The following is a 21,432-nucleotide window of genomic DNA, read 5'->3' as shown; positions in this document are numbered from 1 at the left end:
TGCCACGAAAACGGGGACCGGACCTCGCACAAGCCACGCTAATCGAGTACGCCGAGTGGTTTGCGTATCACGTGACTCGTGCCATTACTTTTATTGAACCCGATTCGAGCGGTTTTATTCGTACGATGCTAGGCCAATAGATGGAAAGGACGGGAACAATCAAATTGAAGAAAGAACACAGGTTTATTTATAATGTACAATGATCAGGCTAAAGGGAAGGGACACAGAGTAGATGCTTAACAGTTTTAACTTATGCCCAGACAAAGGGCCCACTCACTCACACGGGGAAAAAGGAGGAAGAACAAGTTTGCGCGCCAAACGCGCCTTGACGCCGGTCGCTCCCGGACAGCTCGCCCGGCGTGGCCCTCTGGTGTTCACGGCACGTGTGCTGGGAGCGCAGGCAAGGAGATCACGTGTCTGTGGCCCGGAATGGGTCATCTTCACACAGCGCGATTAATACAGCCAACAGCAGGGCACAGGGCACGGGGAGAGTTCATGTACAGCGAGGCTATAACAAGCAATTCAATCCACTCATGGCTACAATGTCTCTTTGATCTCCGACTCAACCACCACGACTTTTAGGGCACACTCCACTTTTACCACCACGTCTCTCCCAGCTCTGTCTCTCTCTCTCCCTCTCTCTCTCTTGTCTCTTGCGGGGGGCTCGGGGCAGGGTTTTATATGGCCCCTCCCCAGCCTTAGCCGAATGTTCCAAGCCCCTCCTCTCGCCGCCGTTGTGAGCCACTCCCCTTGGGCTCCGATTGGCTGCTCGCTGCTTACCGGCCACTCCCCCTGCAGCTCCTCCCTCCGGCCTGGCCAGACTTGTTCCAGGCCTAGCACGTGGCCTTCCAGCTCAAAGAACACCTAACTCACTGGCCTGCTCAACGCAAACTAACACAGGAAAGGAGACTACGCTTACATTTACTAAGAAATAACTGAACTAAAGCGAGGCTACATGTTGTGGTGCAACTACCTACGAGGGGGGGGGGGGGGGGGGGGTCATCCTTTATTCACAAAACCGAAACAATATTAAAAACCACAAACACGTATGATTAGATTTTTAAACAGTCGCTAATGCTTTTTATAACAATAAACAAAGAAATTTGGAGGAATCCCGACATCTGTGAGGTAGGTTTTACTTACAGAACTGAGCGAAGATCTACTTTACTCTATATACCCCACAAATGTTGGGTTAATAACATGGCCCTTCCTGGCACTAACGTGGCGTTTTTCGTAGCGAACATTTGAAACTCGCTCCTGCTGTTTAACACGAAACTGAAAGGAAGGTAGCCTGGGTTGTGGATCATTTACCAAGCAGCTAGCTAGTGCTTGCCAAGCCAGCCATACCTTAACGGTTTTGAATGGAGTGCTTGATCAAATGCTTAAACCACTTGGCGATCTCTTCACAAAAAACTTCGTAAATGAACACACACCCAATGTTTTTGAGACCCGACGGCCACAAACGCACATATACCGACCGCACAGGTGTGAGCACATGCATGCAACACCTCCAAACAAGCTGGACCCTCAGTCGAGGACCCCAGTGATTTGGCTGTTTTGACCCTTTAATCTCGATACCGCTATGTCGGGGGTGCCCCTGCAGTGACTCCACACAAACTCAAGCCATTAAAAACAAATATCCACTGATCAGGCCACCAAACAGGGTACGCATTGACCCATTAAGCCCATCAGGTGCAGCCCGTCATTAACCAACCAACATTATTATTAAAAGAAATGCAAAGAATGGACCAATAATAAATCAAGGAGAGAAACGACACAGTGAAAAAAACACGATGATAGCACACAAGGAATTATTGTTATTTGAGGAAAACAACCTTTCCATCATAGACCCGATCGACTGTAATCTATATACCCCAAAGAGGAATGACCCTTCCTGCCCCTCCCGTAGTGAGCGGGTGTACTAGTAGTATTATAAATGAAGCTGCGTTTGTTTGTCTGTTCTGCTATAACTTGAGAATGGATTAACGGATTTCAATGGAACCAACAACGGTGGATTCTTGGAACTCCCGGGAAGGGTTTGATGCGAAAATATCGGTTTGTGTATATGGGTACAGGAGCACACGTGGTGAAATTGCAAATGCCAACCTGCGACGCTGGCTATCCCCGCACAGAGGGCAGGATCTCCCAGGAATCCTTGTTTGTTCTTGCTCTAAAGATTAGCCATCACAACTATGCTGAGGAAACAGAAATCCCCGTTTATTTATCAATTAATCAAAGGCAGAGACAAGGAGACCTCAGAGTTTGTTTCCTGCTTGCCTGCTTTGTCTCCTGATATTGCTTGTCCATGTCTAATACTTACACACCAGACGGTTTGATCAAAATAAAGAAAAGAGAGGGATGGTGAGGACAATAAATTATTTTTATTTTGATCTTCCTCTTCATGTGTTGTTGAAAATTATTCGCTATTCTGAATCTAAAATGGATGTGATGAATATTCCATTAACAATGCCCCCCTCCTCGCTCCCTGAGTGTTTAGCTCGGCCGGTATCTATACACCGCCTAATTTTATTTTGCCCATTAACTACAACTGTTTATATACAGACTTGGCATTTAATATGGAATATTTTTTTTGTGGGAGTGAACTTACTTTTCAAGATGACTTAGAACCAAAAGTTCATTGGAATTATGTTGAAATTATTCTAGATTTTGTTAATGTGACCTTTAAAAGAAACAAAAACCACATTTGACATTTCGAAGCAAATAAATTGATCCTTGAAAGTGATGTAAACTGATATCGAACTTAATTCACGGACAGTACTGTGTTAAACTTCTGTACGTTTTCCAGAAGTATCTCTTTATTTTGCACATTAGCCAAAAAAAATTTCAACAAAAACAAAAGCTAAATTATGGCTGAGATTACGGACAGTAAAATTACAGTTCAGTACTTCGTGTAACCCCCACGAGCATTCAGGAGAGCACGTACACGTCGAGGCATGCTGTTTACGAGATTTGCCAAGGTTTGGACAGGAATCGCTTGCCATGCAGTGACAATAGTCTGCTGCAATTCACGCACAGAGGTCGGCTGCTGGTCCAAGTTGTCGATTTGACGCGTTAATTCTGCCCACAAGTTCTCTATCGGATTCATATCCGGGGACATGGCAGGCCACTCCGTATGCTCTACACCACGGTCAGCAAGAAAGTGTTGGATCATGCGAGCACGATGAGGCCGTGCATTGTCATCTTGGAAGACAAAGTTTCCTCGAAAGGCTGCACGAGCAAATGGAAGCAATGTTTTTTCCAGAATGACCCTGTACTTGAACTGGTTCAGGTTTCCATTCAGAACAACCAGGTCAGTTTTGCCCCCTGCATGAAAAGCAGCCCAAACGGTCACCCCACCACCTCCAGCTTGGACTCTTGGCACTATACAATCATCGTTGTGGGCTTCATGCACTTGTCTGCACACTCGGACGCGGCCATCTTGACGATAGACCAGAAATCTAGACTCGTCACTGAAGGTCACGTGATTCCAGTGTCCTGGCTGCTATTGACTGTGCTCTCTGGCCCACTGCAATCGGCGCTGGCTGTGTTGTCTGGTCAAGCGTGGCTTTCTCAGGGGACGCCTGGCACGATAGCCTGCTTGAACCAGTCGTTGGTTGACTAGCCTTCTGGATACAGGCACATTTGTCAGTTGCTGCCACGCAGCCCGAAGCCGATTAGCTGACTTGATACGGCCATTGCAGACTAACCGGTGCAGCTGGCGATCATCTCTCCTTGTGGTTCTGCATGGACGTCCTGGCCTCAGTATTGGAGTAGGGACACCCCTCTGAGCATTTCGTTTCAGGATCTTTGACAGCTGACCTTGAGTGATGCCATACTGCCGAGCAATAGCAAGCTGTTTCATGCCAGAATTTCGTAAAGCCACCACTCCATGACAAACAGCATTGTCAAGTTGACGGACCATCTCCAGAGGAAGCGGCAATAACCTTTGTAGACGTGCAGCAGTTGTTTTCCACTAATACAGAACGCAACAACCCTTATATACCCGATTGTGAAGCCAATCGTCAAATGTACCTGTCCTTACATTTTGTCACGCCACCTGTGATATAATCCTGTTATTGACTTCTTGCTGCGAAAGACAATCAGTGACATGGTTCTTTCAACAAAGACATCACCAAAGGGTAAAATAAACTCACCAGATTGATATACTAAGTTCAGAAAGTAAACCCAAGTCAAGAAAAAAAATATATTCCATATTAAATGCCAAGTCTGTATTTAACAACATATATATCCGACGAAGGAGGAGGCCATTCGGTCCATCATGCCTGTGCTATACCAACACCAGGGGCATGTTCCGTTAACAAGCAGCTTGATATTGCTTGCCAAGTGACTCGCTGTATTCTAAACGCTCAAATAAGCACTCCAACAGAACGAAGTGCTCGGCACCGCTTAACAACATGGGGGTCTTCACCGATCCCCAACGAACGATACCCATGCAATAACATATCATCATGGCATCGTCCTCATGTTGCTGTATCATTTGATAGAATAAAACTGCATCATTATACCAATTTTGAAATGTGATCATCATCTGACACCTGATTTGCACCTGACAGGATAGCATCGAGGCACGCACACTCTCCAAACTGTCCAGCCTAAGTTTGAATCACGACCCGGCTATAAACTGTCATCCTGGTGTTTCGTCCCTCCGATGGACGTTAAACGGGCGTCGCCTCTGCCGGAATTAGTTGGTGAATGTTAAAGATCCCACGGTGTCCTTCAGGAAGAGTAGGTGAGCCATCACCGGCATTCTGAACAAATTACAAATTCCTGCCCTTACTTCCTGTGTCGGAGTGGCGACCCGTCCAGGATTGTAAACCTCGCCAAGTAACAGTTTTAGCAGAACCTCTGCTATGTGTATAGCATGTATGCTATGTGTAGCACCTGATCTGTTATTTGCACATAATTTCAAATTGCATTATTTCAGGGCAAGCGATGCTTGATGACGCCCCGTCTCTCATTCGGCCGAGAAAATGTTTTTGGTTTTTGGAAATCTTCTGGAAAGTTATTGGACAATTAAGTGTTTTTGGGGTTTGTTTTTTTTCTTCAAAAGGCTATAACTCATAACACATCAATGTGGAATGTGGGTTAAAAATAATGTCGCGTTCCTTGCGATTAAAATCTGTCCAAGGAACGAATAGCCGAACAAGCTGTTACTCCGAGGTGTTCAGTTCAAAAAATTAGTGGAGAATACCCTTGGGGGAGCAAGAGGGAGGGGGTAAACCGGAGCGCTTACCTTCACGGATCCCACCGGCAGTCCTCAAACCTGCAAAAAAAATAACTCAAACGAAAACGGGTTTAAAATGTACAAAAATAACAGGTTTATTTAAATAAATGCCGGTACAAAGAAACGCACCATAAACTAAATTCCTAACTTGAGGAACCCTACACACCAGACCCAAACACGGACTTAGGGAAATATAATTATGTCAAAATAAAAGGTGTAATATTAATTGCACTTCGCTCACTCGACCGGTGCGTCTCGTCAACACTCGTCCAGGCCTCGAGCGCACAGTCTGGACGTGGCTCTGGTGTTGGCAGGAAATCTGCTCGCTCCCACACTGCTAGGCCTCAGTACGCCCTCGTTCACTAGGCTGCGCCCGCTGGCGCAAAACAAGCCTTCCGCGTGAATTGAATGGGCCGCGTGCAGCCCGCTCTTCCACCCGTCCTCTGCACGGAAAACCACAATCCCCGAGCCGCGGCTGTGCCTCTGCACGACCACCAGCAAGATATCCCAACACGGCCGCTCGTGACGGTGCCCAAATCAGAAGGGGCAAGAGCGGCAACAACTACCCTTCGCTCTCATCTCCAAAACGCCAAGGCACCCAAAAGCGATAAAGGTCGGTCAGAGCAAGAAGCCAAGGAGAAGGGAAGAGGGCAAAATGTCCGCAAGCGTGTTCTTTTATCACCCAGGCTGTGATGTCATCTGGGGTGCTTCGCCAATCAGCGAGTCGCTCCCTACCAGTCCTCCCCTCAATCAAAATCCCACCCAATCACAGCTCCTCGGGGCGTGGCCTCGGCCTGCCCGACCTGTGCGCTTCCCAAGTCGGGGTTGTCAGCAGTAGGGCTTGATGCATGACTTCCGGTTAGCTTTTTAATTAGTGAGTTTAAATGTACAAGGGATAATTACCCATAATCCCTGAGCTAATTAACATACCCCACTCCTCGTAATGGGGACGAAGATACACTTAATCCGAACACGGTGTACCGGATCCCTACTTATACTACATCGAGGTGGTTCTTCTTCTTCATGACAATCGGAGCATGCTAATCTGTACAAATCTACCCGGACTAAAGTATCCTTACCCCCACAAACGTAACAATAATATACTGTTCAAAATAAAACAACATGTTGTAATTTTCGCAACTATTCAATGTACAAAATACATATAACACTGACTTTGGAAACACAACATTCACCATTGTGTGTGGAAACGCACATATCCTGGTTTGAGTTGTTACATAAACCCAGGCCTGGCTGGTTTGTTTAAGCTTCTGTTGAGGAACCTGTAGGGTGAATGGTAGAGGTATTGGCCTGTGCCTTTATCATTCCTGGGTGTCTGCGCTTGTGCGATCGGACATACGGATCATTGGTCTCCTGGGTATCGTACGGTTGTGCTGTCCCAATCTGTTGATATCGGTTTGCTAGTCGAGATTTACTGTTTTGAGACACATTGTAGGGTCTAGTTATGGTTGATACAAATGTTATTGCCTTGTTTTTAGCCCCCTTAATACCTTTCCATAACTTTAGTGGAGTGTGAGATGCAGGTGAGTGTAACTTTTTAAGAAGGCCCTGCTTTTAGCAACCATTTCGATTTATGTAAACACCAGGAAATGCTTGTGCATCGGAACAGTATACACATATAGTTTATGGCCAATCGGTGAATACTGTGCTTGTTAGGAATTCCACTCTCAAGTAGGCACTTACATGAACATCTGCTTGAACAAAGTGATGCCATTATTCAACAACTGACCTTCCATCTTTCCAAACAAAATCCACTCCGCACGTTTCTTTGAACAGTAAGCAATTTAAATACCGAAGCTCTTTGGCTAAAACTTCAAAATTAACAAGTTAATGCAACTCGTTCTACTTATGGTGGGATGAAATGGGGGAAAGAAACCATTGGAAAAACAGGTGGGGCAAGATGTCTCCCAGTATGACTTCCTCACTCCTGAATTTATGTTCGGCGTCTGCACTCGATGGTTCTCTGGCTGAAAGTATAATGTTTAGTATACTGAAGAGAAGTACGAGGATGATTTATCTATGTGGTGGGTTCGGGTAGAGTGGGACATCTTGCATCCTCCCAACTCACCACTATCGAGTTGTCTGGAGATCTAGTCATTTATGCTCGTCTCGGATAAATCTATTTTGCCAAATTTCTGTCCCAATATTTACTCAAACTCTATTTGGATGGACGCTAGGAATAACGTACACTTGATTCATCAAACTGGCTCAGTCATTCATTAAACCATCTCTGATTGGCTGGAATTGATCAATCAACATGTGCCAATCATTTAACCTCCGTGGAGGCCCAATATGAGCTCAGCCCACCGAGGGGATAGACAACAGTCCAAAGGTATTTTCCAAGGCGCATTATTGCCATTTATTGCATTTAGTGTTCTGCTATTGTTGCCATGTTTTGTTTTAATCCGTTTAGGTTTTTCTTTGTCTATGCTCCAATATTCAATATGCAACCAATATGCAACCAAGCTATTCACAGATAAAAACTAGAAAAGCATCTCAAAATGCAAAGCCTCCATCCGTGTCCGCTTTGTACCCGAACAAAATTTGACGAAAACGACTATTCAAAAAAAAATTGGACATTTTATTCGTTTGTGTTCTCAATATTATTTCTCATAATAAAGGTTTGTTGAAGATTTTATGACAAAAGCTCAATTAGTAAAAAAAAAAGTGTGATGGCCTGGACAAACACACGTGAAAATTAATGGTAAATAAATAAAGAAATACGGAAGCGGTTAATAAAATGGAGCATCTTGTGCTTGACGCACTGTGGACGGGCAAATAAGGGCTATTTATAGTCATGATGACTTTGTCTATTTATATTTTGAACCAATTTTTTTTTATTTTCTCTATATTCTCATTATTAAAGGCTTGTTGAAAATTTGATGAGAAAACCTCAAATGATAAAAAGTTATGGCCCCAAAAGACGGACAGAGAGACACGCACACAGAAGCGATTGCAAAACCTCTTGTCCCACTGCGCGAAGGGACGGACGAACTAGAAGAGCACTCGGTAGAGAGCATACCTCTGCCAGGCTGAACAGTTTACATTTTGTATCCCAATGGATCTAGGATCCAGACCTAACCAACTCATCCACCTAGTTTTGTCATAATCCGACCACAACTTTTTGAAATATGCTCCAAATCGCTTTTGGCCCTATCGTCTCTGGTTGGTGAAGCATCACTTAAAAAGTTATCGGATTTGGATCCTCACCAACTTTAAATCGATTCTTCCTTGTCACACACCCAACCTGTCCATCAAGTTTAGTCCGAATTCGTCCTTCACTTTTTTGAGATATCCTGCTCACAGACAAACAAACAGACACAAACATAAGCTTCATCCATCTTCGGCAAAGGTAATTGTTATCTACCATAGAAAACACAATGTCCGTTTGTGTGTTTGTACAGATGTCTGTCCCCTTCATAGGGTAGGTTTTCAAAGGCAGTGTTTTCAAAGGACAACGGTCTATTTTTTGAGGATAAAACAAACTCGGAAAAACATTTTCCATAAAAGAGTAATTTTGTCTCTTCTATTGGAATTGTAGACGGTGGCTTGCAAACCGAGCCTCAAGGGTGGTGTACAGAAGCGTTTTTTAAATAACAATAAATACCAGGCAAAGGGAGGTGAAATTCACTGTACGTGATGTGCAACACGCGCAGAGTAAAACGAGTGTTCATTTACATCTGTATGATCTATGTCTGTCTGTCTGTGTGTTACATTTTCCTCAGAGATGGCTGAACGGATCTTCGTCAAACTTTCATAGGTTCATCAGTGAGTGCCGGGGAGTGTTTTAGGCAAAAATAAATTAAATTAAATTAAATTAAAATTTCAAATTAAAGTTTTTTTTTGTTGTTTTTTGTTTTTTTAATCTCTATAGTGCCTACACCTTTTTGATTAATGACAGTTATATACAAGTACACATTCGCATAAATAAATACAAAACAATCACCAGACATTTGAACACAAATAAAAAAAACAATAATGGAAGAGGGCAAAGTTGGTGGTAAGGCTTCTTCTTCTTCCTGAAAGTCATTATACTTAACTCAGAAACGTGATGAATGGTACATTGACCAGCATATATTCAACAAAAAGGTAATTTGATATTTGTGATGGTTCTAACCCCCCCACAAAAGATGTATATGTGGTATATCTTTCACCGCCCTCTGTGGTATATCATATACTTCACTCAGGGTACAAATACAACTTTGCCTGGGGGGGGGGTAACATAAGCTATGTGGCCGCGGCCTCATTTGGGGGCATGGGGGACCAGGAGAGGGGTGTAAATGTTTGTTAAAGTTATCAAAGTCACCCCCCCCCCCCCACCCCTTACAAAAGATGTATATGTGCTATATCTTTTCACCACCTTCACCACCTTTATTCTGCAACACGAATAAAGTGTTCTAGCCCATCATATTTGACTGGCTTTATACTAGTTTGTCAATAATTATCATGTCTATTTTTTTTTTTCTCGGCACTTTGTTTTCTTCGTCAGTGATTTTAATTTGCTTTATTGATCTTGTAGTGATATTTTATTATCGTTTTACTTTGTAAATTTGTCATCATCATTATTTTAATCTTCCATGCACATTGTGTCAATTGATTTTCAGGTATGAGGTATTGTTGGAGGCTCGTGATGGAAGACAGCCAGCGCTTGCAACTCCTCTCAATTTGATGGTCACCAAACTTCCCTCGTCTGCTTGCGATCTCCACTGGCCAGGCTTAGCACCATACAGAGTCCGGGTCAGCGAAAGCGTCCAACCTGGAACAACAATTCTTCGCTTACGAGTCTCAGGACTGTGTCCAGGCACACAGCCTTATTATCATCTTCTCGCGAGCCCCACCACTGCAAAACTACGGCTAGGGGTGTGGACCGGTGTGCTGAGCGTTCAAGCTCCTCTGGACCACGAAAAGGATTCTCAACTCGCACTGACGGTGCAGGTTCATGATGGGTTCGGTCACGATGCCAGTCTGGACCTTGACGTCGTTGTGCAGGACTCCAATGACAACAAACCGATAATCCTGGATGGTGTTGGTCCACATTTATTTTCAGTTCCTGAAAATGGACCAATTGGACTGCCGGTTGGTCGAGTTAAGGCATACGACCCAGATGCAGGACATAATGGCCAACTTCGATTCTCACTTCGCTCACAGCCTGAGTCTCCATTTCACATAAACCCAAACACAGGTGTGTGTCACAGCTGAATTTGGTATTGGGGTAACCAACAAATGTAACTGTGCAGATAAACCGTAAACAGCCAGGAGAAAATCCATGAACTAGTTCAAAATGTTCATGCTTTCTGCTTTTCATGTGAAACTAACTCATGTTCACATGTTTTCACTGAGTAAATGCTGCTAGATTTTCGTCCGAAGGAAAGCAAGGATAATTTCACAACAAGTGAATACGACGGTATTTAATTTTATTTTTTTTACTTTTATGCAAAGTTTATTATGGGAGAGATTTTACATCACTGGAAGCACAAATATATGAGAGGACAATGCATTTTAACATGAATTGCGCAGACATGAGTAAATGATACACAAACGTGTTGAATGGGATTCCAAGCGGGCTCCCAACATCAGGAGACAAGGGTAGAGATGGGAATACCCACGGCCACACATTGAGAACTTCACTCGGAAGAGCGTGTACCTGTGCCAGGCTGAACAGTTTACGTTTTGTATCCCACTGACAGGCCAGATCTGGATCAGGACCTGAACCAGTTATAATTGGCTTGTTCTTGTCACCGAACCAACTCATCGACCTAGTTTTGTCATATAAGTCATCCACAACTTTTTGAAATATGACACACATCGTTTTTGGCCCAATCACGAAATGGTGAAGAATCACTTGTCAATTTAAAAAACTTCTCGTATCCGGATCCGTATTCGGATCTTCACCAAAATCGAATCACTTCGTCCATGTCACACACCTAAACTCTTGAGCAAATTTCGTCCGAATCCAACCACAACGTTTTGAGATATCATAATGTAAATCTGTTTTAGCCCCATCTGTCAATGGTGAATCTGTCAATCTGTCATCTGTCATTTGTCAATAGCCTGATGTTGGCTTAGCGGTTCGGGTGCCGGCTTGGTATCCTAGGATCCATGGGTTCGAATCCCGGTCAATTGCTGAATTAACGCCAGGGGGTTGACTCAGCCTGTCATCCTTCCGAGGTCGGCAAATTGAGTACCAGTTCACTGGTAATTCCCTGTGTGTTGCAAGAGGCAACTAACAGGGTTGGTGGCAGGAAGGGCATCGGCCATAAAACATTGCTTCAAAAAATTGGACCACGGTGCCCGAAAAAGGCCAACACCTGCTCTGTGGGGAAAAATGGCCTCTAAAGGTGGTTGTTTTGTTTTTGTCAATGGTGAAGAATCACTTAAAAATTCTCAGATCCAGATCTGGATATTCACCAAAATGTAATCATTTTGTCTGAGCCGCATACTAGTTTGATACCGAGTGAATGCTAGCTTGTTTATATACCGAGTGAATGCTAGCTTGTTTATATACCGAGTGAATGCTAGCTTGTTTATATACCGAGTGAATGCTAGCTTGTTTATATACCGAGTGAATGCTAGCTTGTTTATATACCGAGTGAATGATAGCTTGTTTATATACCGAGTGAATGCTAGCTTGTTTATATACCGAGTGAATGCCAGCTTGTTTATATACCGAGTGAATTCTAGCTTGTTTATATACCGAGTGAATGCTAGCTTGTTTATATACCGAGTGAATGCTAGCTTGTTTATATACCGAGTGAATTCTAGCTTGTTTATATACCGAGTGAATGCTAGCTTGTTTATATACCGAGTGTATGCTAGCTTGTTTATATACCGAGTGAATGCTAGCTTGTTTATATACCGAGTGAATGCCAGCTTGTTTATATACCGAGTGAATGCTAGCTTGTTTATATACCGAGTGAATTCTAGCTTGTTTATATACCGAGTGAATGCTAGCTTGTTTATATACCGAGTGAATGCTAGCTTGTTTATATACCGAGTGAATTCTAGCTTGTTTATATACCGAGTGAATGCTAGCTTGTTTATATACCGAGTGAATGCTAGCTTGTTTATATACCGAGTGAATGCTAGCTTGTTTATATACCGAGTGAATGCTAGCTTGTTTATATACCGAGTGAATGCTAGCTTGTTTATATACCGAGTGAATGCTAGCTTGTTTATATACCGAGTGAATGATAGCTTGTTTATATACCGAGTGAATGCTAGCTTGTTTATATACCGAGTGAATGCCAGCTTGTTTATATACCGAGTGAATGCCAGCTTGTTTATATACCGAGTGAATGCTAGCTTGTTTATATACCGAGTGAATGCTAGCTTGTTTATATACCGAGTGGATGCTAGCTTGTTTATATACCGAGTGAATGCTAGCTTGTTTATATACCGAGTGAATGCTAGCTTGTTTATATACCGAGTGAATTCTAGCTTGTTTATATACCGAGTGAATGCTAGCTTGTTTATATACGGAGTGAATGCTAGCTTGTTTATATACCGAGTGAATGCTAGCTTGTTTATACACCGAGTGAATGCTAGCTTGTTTATACACCGAGTGAATGCTAGCTTGTTTATATACCGAGTGAATGCTAGCTTGTTTATATACCGAGTGAATGCTAGCCTGTTTATATACCGAGTGAATGCTAGCTTGTTTATATACCGAGTGAATGCTAGCTTGTTTATATGCCGAGTGAATGCTAACTTGTTTATATACCGAGTGAATTCTAGCTTGTTTATACACCGAGTGAATGCTAGCTTGTTTATACACCGAGTGAATGCTAGCTTGTTTATATACCGAGTGAATGCTAGCTTGTTTATATACCGAGTGAATGCTAGCTTGTTTATATACCGAGTGAATGCTAGCTTGTTTATATACCGAGTGAATGCTAGCTTGTTTATATACCGAGTGAATGCTAGCTTGTTTATATACCGAGTGAATGCTAGCTTGTTTATATACCGAGTGAATGCTAGCTTGTTTATATACCGAGTGAATGCAAGCTTGTTTATATACCGAGTGAATGCCAGCTTGTTTATATACCGAGTGAATGCCAGCTTGTTTATATACCGAGTGAATGCTAGCTTGTTTATATACCGAGTGAATGCTAGCTTGTTTATATACCGAGTGAATGCTAGCTTGTTTATATACCGAGTGAATGCTAGCTTGTTTATATACCGAGTGGATGCTAGCTTGTTTATATACCGAGTGAATGCTAGCTTGTTTATATACCGAGTGAATGCTAGCTTGTTTATATACCGAGTGAATGCTAGCTTGTTTATATACCGAGTGAATTCTAGCTTGTTTATATACCGAGTGAATGCTAGCTTGTTTATATACGGAGTGAATGCTAGCTTGTTTATATACCGAGTGAATGCTAGCTTGTTTATACACCGAGTGAATGCTAGCTTGTTTATACACCGAGTGAATGCTAGCTTGTTTATATACCGAGTGAATGCTAGCTTGTTTCTATACCGAGTGAATGCTAGCCTGTTTATATACCGAGTGAATGCTAGCTTGTTTATATACCGAGTGAATGCTAGCTTGTTTATATGCCGAGTGAATGCTAACTTGTTTATATACCGAGTGAATTCTAGCTTGTTTATACACCGAGTGAATGCTAGCTTGTTTATACACCGAGTGAATGCTAGCTTGTTTATATACCGAGTGAATTCTAGCTTGTTTATATACGGAGTGAATGCTAGCTTGTTTATATACCGAGTGAATTCTAGCTTGTTTATATACTGAGTGAATGCTAGCTTGTTTATATACCGAGTGAATGCTAGCTTGTTTATATACCGAGTGAATGCTAGCCTGTTTATATACCGAGTGAATGCTAGCTTGTTTATATACCGAGTGAATGCTAGCTTGTTTATATACTGAGTGAATTCTAGCTTGTTTATATACCGAGTGAATGCTAGCTTGTTTATATACCGAGTGAATGCTAGCTTGTTTATATACCGAGTGAATGCTAGCTTGTTTATATACCGAGTGAATGCTAGCCTGTTTATATACCGAGTGAATGCTAGCTTGTTTATATACCGAGTGAATGCTAGCTTGTTTATATACCGAGTGAATTCTAGCTTGTTTATATACCGAGTGAATGCTAGCTTGTTTATATACCGAGTGAATGCTAGCTTGTTTATATACCGAGTGAATGCTAGCTTGTTTATATACCGAGTGAATGCTAGCTTGTTTATATAGCGAGTGAATGCTAGCTTGTTTATATAGCGAGTGAATGCTAGCTTGTTTATATACCGAGTGAATGCTGGCTTGTTTTTATACCGAGTGAATGCTAGCTTGTTTATATACCGAGTGGATGCTAGCTTGTTTATATACCGAGTGAATGCTAGCTTGTTTATATACCGAGTGAATGCTAGCTTGTTTATATACCGAGTGAATGCTAGTTTGTTTTGATACCGAGTGAATGCTAGCGTGTTTGTATACCGAGTGAATGCTCGCTTGTTTTGATACCGAGTGAATGCTAGCTTGTTTATATACCGAGTGAATGCCAGCTTGTTTTGATACCGAGTGAATTCTAGCTTGTTTATATACCGAGTGAATGCTAGCTTGTTTATATAGCGAGTGAATGCTAGCTTGTTTATATAGCGAGTGAATGCTAGCTTGTTTATATACCGAGTGAATGCTAGCTTGTTTATATACCGAGTGAATGCTAGCTTGTTTATATACCTTGTCAATGCCAGCTTGTTTATATACCGAGTGAATGCCAGCTTGTTTTGATACCGAGTGAATTCTAGCTTGTTTATATACCGAGTGATTGCTAGCTTGTTTATATAGCGAGTGAATGCTAGCGTGTTTATATACCGAGTGAATTCTAGCTTGTTTATATACCAAGTGAATGCTAGCTTGTTTATACACCGAGTGAATGCTAGCTTGTTTATACACCGAGTGAATGCTAGCTTGTTTATATACCGAGTGAATGCTAGCTTGTTTATATACCGAGTGAATGCTAGCCTGTTTATATACCGAGTAAATGCTAGCTTGTTTATATACCGAGTGAATGCTAGCTTGTTTATATGCCGAGTGAATGCTAACTTGTTTATATACCGAGTGAATTCTAGCTTGTTTATACACCGAGTGAATGCTAGCTTGTTTATACACCGAGTGAATGCTAGCTTGTTTATATACCGAGTGAATTCTAGCTTGTTTATATACGGAGTGAATGCTAGCTTGTTTATATACCGAGTGAATTCTAGCTTGTTTATATACTGAGTGAATGCTAGCTTGTTTATATACCGAGTGAATGCTAGCTTGTTTATATACCGAGTGAATGCTAGCCTGTTTATATACCGAGTGAATGCTAGCTTGTTTACATACCGAGTGAATGCTAGCTTGTTTATATACCGAGTGAATTCTAGCTTGTTTATATACCGAGTGAATGCTAGCTTGTTTATATACCGAGTGAATGCTAGCTTGTTTATATACCGAGTGAATGCTAGCTTGTTTATATACCGAGTGAATGCTAGCCTGTTTATATACCGAGTGAATGCTAGCTTGTTTATATACCGAGTGAATGCTAGCTTGTTTATATACCGAGTGAATTCTAGCTTGTTTATATACCGAGTGAATGCTAGCTTGTTTATATACCGAGTGAATGCTAGCTTGTTTATATACCGAGTGAATGCTAGCTTGTTTATATAGCGAGTGAATGCTAGCTTGTTTATATAGCGAGTGAATGCTAGCTTGTTTATATACCGAGTGAATGCTGGCTTGTTTTTATACCGAGTGAATGCTAGCTTGTTTATATACCGAGTGGATGCTAGCTTGTTTATATACCGAGTGAATGCTAGCTTGTTTATATACCGAGTGAATGCTAGCTTGTTTATATACCGAGTGAATGCTAGTTTGTTTTGATACCGAGTGAATGCTAGCGTGTTTGTATACCGAGTGAATGCTAGCTTGTTTTGATACCGAGTGAATGCTAGCTTGTTTATATACCGAGTGAATGCCAGCTTGTTTTGATACCGAGTGAATTCTAGCTTGTTTATATACCGAGTGAATGCTAGCTTGTTTATATAGCGAGTGAATGCTAGCTTGTTTATATAGCGAGTGAATGCTAGCTTGTTTATATACCGAGTGAATGCTAGCTTGTTTATATACCGAGTGAATTCTAGCTTGTTTATATACCTTGTCAATGCCAGCTTGTTTATATACCGAGTGAATGCCAGCTTGTTTTGATACCGAGTGAATGCTAGCTTGTTCATATACCAAGTGAATGCTAGCTTGTTTATATTGCGAGTGAATGCTAGCTTGTTTATATACCGAGTGGATGCTAGCTTGTTTATATACCGAGTGAATGCTAGCTTGTTTATATACCGAGTGAATGCTAGCTTGTTTATATACCGAGTGAATGCTAGTTTGTTTTGATACCGAGTGAATGCTAGCGTGTTTGTATACCGAGTGAATGCTCGCTTGTTTTGATACCGAGTGAATGCTAGCTTGTTTATATACCGAGTGAATGCCAGCTTGTTTTGATACCGAGTGAATTCTAGCTTGTTTATATACCGAGTGAATGCTAGCTTGTTTATATAGCGAGTGAATGCTAGCTTGTTTATATAGCGAGTGAATGCTAGCTTGTTTATATACCGAGTGAATGCTAGCTTGTTTATATACCGAGTGAATGCGAGCTTGTTTATATACCTTGTCAATGCCAGCTTGTTTATATACCGAGTGAATGCCAGCTTGTTTTGATACCGAGTGAATTCTAGCTTGTTTATATACCGAGTGATTGCTAGCTTGTTTATATAGCGAGTGAATGCTAGCGTGTTTATATACCGAGTGAATTCTAGCTTGTTTATATACCGAGTGAATGCTAGCTTGTTTATACACCGAGTGAATGCTAGCTTGTTTATACACCGAGTGAATGCTAGCTTGTTTATATACCGAGTGAATGCTAGCTTGTTTATATACCGAGTGAATGCTAGCCTGTTTATATACCGAGTGAATGCTAGCTTGTTTATATACCGAGTGAATGCTAGCTTGTTTATATGCCGAGTGAATGCTAACTTGTTTATATACCGAGTGAATTCTAGCTTGTTTATACACCGAGTGAATGCTAGCTTGTTTATACACCGAGTGAATGCTAGCTTGTTTATATACCGAGTGAATTCTAGCTTGTTTATATACGGAGTGAATGCTAGCTTGTTTATATACCGAGTGAATTCTAGCTTGTTTATATACTGAGTGAATGCTAGCTTGTTTATATACCGAGTGAATGCTAGCTTGTTTATATACCGAGTGAATGCTAGCCTGTTTATATACCGAGTGAATGCTTGCTTGTTTATATACCGAGTGAATGCTAGCTTGTTTATATACCGAGTGAATTCTAGCTTGTTTATATACCGAGTGAATGCTAGCTTGTTTATATACCGAGTGAATGCTAGCTTGTTTATATACCGAGTGAATGCTAGCTTGTTTATATACCGAGTGAATGCTAGCCTGTTTATATACCGAGTGAATGCTAGCTTGTTTATATACCGAGTGAATGCGAGCTTGTTTATATACCGAGTGAATTCTAGCTTGTTTATATACCGAGTGAATGCTAGCTTGTTTATATACCGAGTGAATGCTAGCTTGTTTATATACCGAGTGAATGCTAGCTTGTTTATATAGCGAGTGAATGCTAGCTTGTTTATATAGCGAGTGAATGCTAGCTTGTTTATATACCGAGTGAATGCTGGCTTGTTTTTATACCGAGTGAATGCTAGCTTGTTTATATACCGAGTGGATGCTAGCTTGTTTATATACCGAGTGAATGCTAGCTTGTTTATATACCGAGTGAATGCTAGCTTGTTTATATACCGAGTGAATGCTAGTTTGTTTTGATACCGAGTGAATGCTAGCGTGTTTGTATACCGAGTGAATGCTAGCTTGTTTTGATACCGAGTGAATGCTAGCTTGTTTATATACCGAGTGAATGCCAGCTTGTTTTGATACCGAGTGAATTCTAGCTTGTTTATATACCGAGTGAATGCTAGCTTGTTTATATAGCGAGTGAATGCTAGCTTGTTTATATAGCGAGTGAATGCTAGCTTGTTTATATACCGAGTGAATGCTAGCTTGTTTATATACCGAGTGAATGCTAGCTTGTTTATATACCTTGTCAATGCCAGCTTGTTTATATACCGAGTGAATGCCAGCTTGTTTTGATACCGAGTGAATGCTAGCTTGTTCATATACCAAGTGAATGCTAGCTTGTTTATATTGCGAGTGAATGCTAGCTTGTTGATATACCAAGTGAATGCTAGCTTGTTTATATTGCGAGTGAATGCTAGCTTGTTGATATACCGAGTGAATGCTAGCTTGTTCATATACCAAGTGAATGCTAGCTTGTTTATATTGCGAGTGAATGCTAGCTTGTTCATATACCAAGTGAATGCTAGCTTGTTTATATTGCGAGTGAATGCTAGCTTGTTGATATACCGAGTGAATGCTGGCTTGTTTTTATACCGAGTGAATGCTGGCTTGTTTTTATACCGAGTGAATGCTAGCTTGTTTGATACCGAGTGAATGCTCGCTTGTTTTGATACCGAGTGTATGCTCGCTTGTTTTGACACCTAGTGAATGCTAGCTTGTTTTGATACTGATTGAATGCTAGCTTGTTTTGATACCGAGTGAATGCTGGCTTGTTTTGATACCGAGTGAATGCTGGCTTGTTTTGATACCGAGTGAATGCTCGCTTGTTTTGATACCGAGTGTATGCTAGCTTGTTTTGATACCGAGTGAATGCTAGTTTGTTTTGATACCGAGTGTATGCTAGCTTGTTTTGATACCGAGTGAATGCTAGTTTGTTTTGATACCAAGTGAATCTTAGCTTGTTTTGATACCGAGTGAATGCTAGTTTGTTTTGATACCGAGTGAATTTTAGCTTGTTTTGATACCGAGTGAATTCTATCTTGTTTTGATACCGAGTGTATGTGAGCTTGTTTTGGTACCGAGTGAATGACAGCTTGTTTTGATACCAAGTGAATGCTGGCTTGTTTTGATACCGAGTGTATGCGAGCTTGTTTTGGTACCGAGTGAATGACAGCTTGTTTTGATACCGAGTGTATGCTAGCTTGTTTTGATACCGAGTGAATGCTAGCTTGTTTTGATACCGAGTGAATGCTAGCTTGTTTTGATGCCGAGTGAATACTGGCTTGTTTTGATACCAAGTGAATGACAGCTTGTTTTGATACCAAGTGAATGCTGGCTTGTTTTGATACCGAGTGTATGCTAGCTTGTTTTGATGCCGAGTGAATGCTAGCTTGTTTTGATACCGAGTGAATGCTAGCTTGTTTTGATACCGAGTGAATACTAGCTTGTTTTGGTACCGAGTGAATGCTGGCTTGTTTTGATACCAAGTGAATGACAGCTTGTTTTGATACCAAGTGAATGACAGCTTGTTTTGATACCAAGTGAATGCTGGCTTGTTTTGATACCGAGTGAATGACAGCTTGTTTTGATACCAAGTGAATGCTGGCTTGTTTTGATACCGAGTGTATGCTAGCTTGTTTTGATACCAAGTGAATGCTAGCTTGTTTTGATACCGAGTGAATGTTAGCTTGTTTTGATGCCGAGTGAATGCTAGCTTGTTTTGATGCCGAGTGAATGCTAGCTTGTTTTGATACCGAGTGAATGCTAGCTTGTTTTGATACCGAGTGAATGACAGCTTGTTTTGATACCAAGTGAATGCTGGCTTGTTTTGATACCGAGTGTATGCTAGCTTGTTTTGATACCAAGTGAATGCTAGCTTGTTTTGATACCGAGTGAATGCTGGCTTGTTTTGATAACGACTGAATGCTAGCTTGTTTATATACCGAATGAATGCTAGCTTGTTTTGAGACCGAGTGAATGCTAGCTTGTTTTGATACCGAGTGAATGCTGGCTTGTTTTGATACGGAGTGAATGCTAGCTTGTTTTGATACGGAGTGAATGCTAGCTTGTTTTGATACCGAGTGAATGCTAGCTTGTTTGATACCGAGTGAATACTCGCTTGTTTTGATACCGAGTGTATGCTCGCTTGTTTTGACACCCAGTGAATGCTAGCTTGTTTTGATACTGATTGAATGCTAGCTTGTTTTGATACCGAGTGAATGCTGGCTTGTTTTGATACCGAGTGAATGCTGGCTTGTTTTGATACGAGTGAATGCTGGCTTGTTTTGATACCGAGTGAATGCTGGCTTGTTTTGATACGAGTGAATGCTGGCTTGTTTTGATACCGAGTGAATACTCGCTTGTTTTGATACAGAGTGTATGCTCGCTTGTTTTGACACCTAGTGAATGCTAGCTTGTTTTGATACTGATTGAATGCTAGCTTGTTTTGATACCGAGTGAATGCCAGCTTGTTTTGATACGAGTGAATGCTGGCTTGTTTTGATACCGAGTGTATGCTAGCTTGTTTTGATACGGAGTGAATGCTCGCTTGTTTTGATACTGAGTGTATGCTAGTTTGTTTTGATACCGAGTGAATGCTAGTTTGTTTTGATACCGAGTGAATTCTAGCTTGTTTTGATACCAAGTGAATCTTAGCTTGTTTTGATACCGAGTGAATGCTAGTTTGTTTTGATACCGAGTGAATTTTAGCTTGTTTTGATACCGAGTGAATTCTATCTTGTTTTGATACCGAGTGTATGCGAGCTTGTTTTGGTACCGAGTGAATGCTGGCTTGTTTTGATACCAAGTGAATGACAGCTTGTTTTGATACCAAGTGAATGCTGGCTTGTTTTGATACCGAGTGTATGCTAGCTTGTTTTGATACCAAGTGAATGCAAGCTTGTTTTGATGCCGAGTGAATGCTAGCTTGTTTTGATACCGAGTGAATGCTAGCTTGTTTTGATACCGAGTGAATGCTGGCTTGTTTTGATACCGAGTGAATGCTAGCTTGTTTTGATACCGAGTGAATGCTAGCTTGTTTATGTACCGAGTGAATGCTAGCTTGTTTTGATACCGAGTGAATTCTAGCTTGTTTATATAGCGAGTGAATGCGAGCTTGTTTATATACCTAGTGAATGCTAGCTTGTTTATATACCGAGTGAATGCCAGCTTGTTTATATACCGAGTGAATGCTAGCTTGTTTTGATACCGAGTGAATTCTAGCTTGTGTATATACTGAGTGAATGCTAGCTTGTTTATATACCGAGTGAATTCTAGCTTGTTTATATACCGA

General features: G+C 41.4%; 1 protein-coding gene across 1 annotated transcript in view; it reads left to right on the top strand.

Moving 5' to 3' along the window:
• The window catches only part of LOC137422204 (protocadherin-16-like), a 169,954-nt gene that overhangs the window by 110,194 nt on the left and 38,328 nt on the right, over window positions 1–21,432 (top strand). The window contains exon 8 of the mRNA XM_078772677.1: window positions 9,868–10,445. Coding sequence (XP_078628803.1) covers window positions 9,868–10,445 — 578 coding nt within the window. The remainder of the gene's footprint in view (window positions 1–9,867; window positions 10,446–21,432) is intronic.

The sequence above is a fragment of the Myxine glutinosa genome, chromosome 2 (assembly GCF_964187855.1).
Source record: "Myxine glutinosa chromosome 2, kmMyxGlut1.1, whole genome shotgun sequence".
Taxonomy (NCBI): domain Eukaryota; kingdom Metazoa; phylum Chordata; class Myxini; order Myxiniformes; family Myxinidae; genus Myxine; species Myxine glutinosa.
This window is presented reverse-complemented; position numbering and strand designations above follow the sequence as displayed.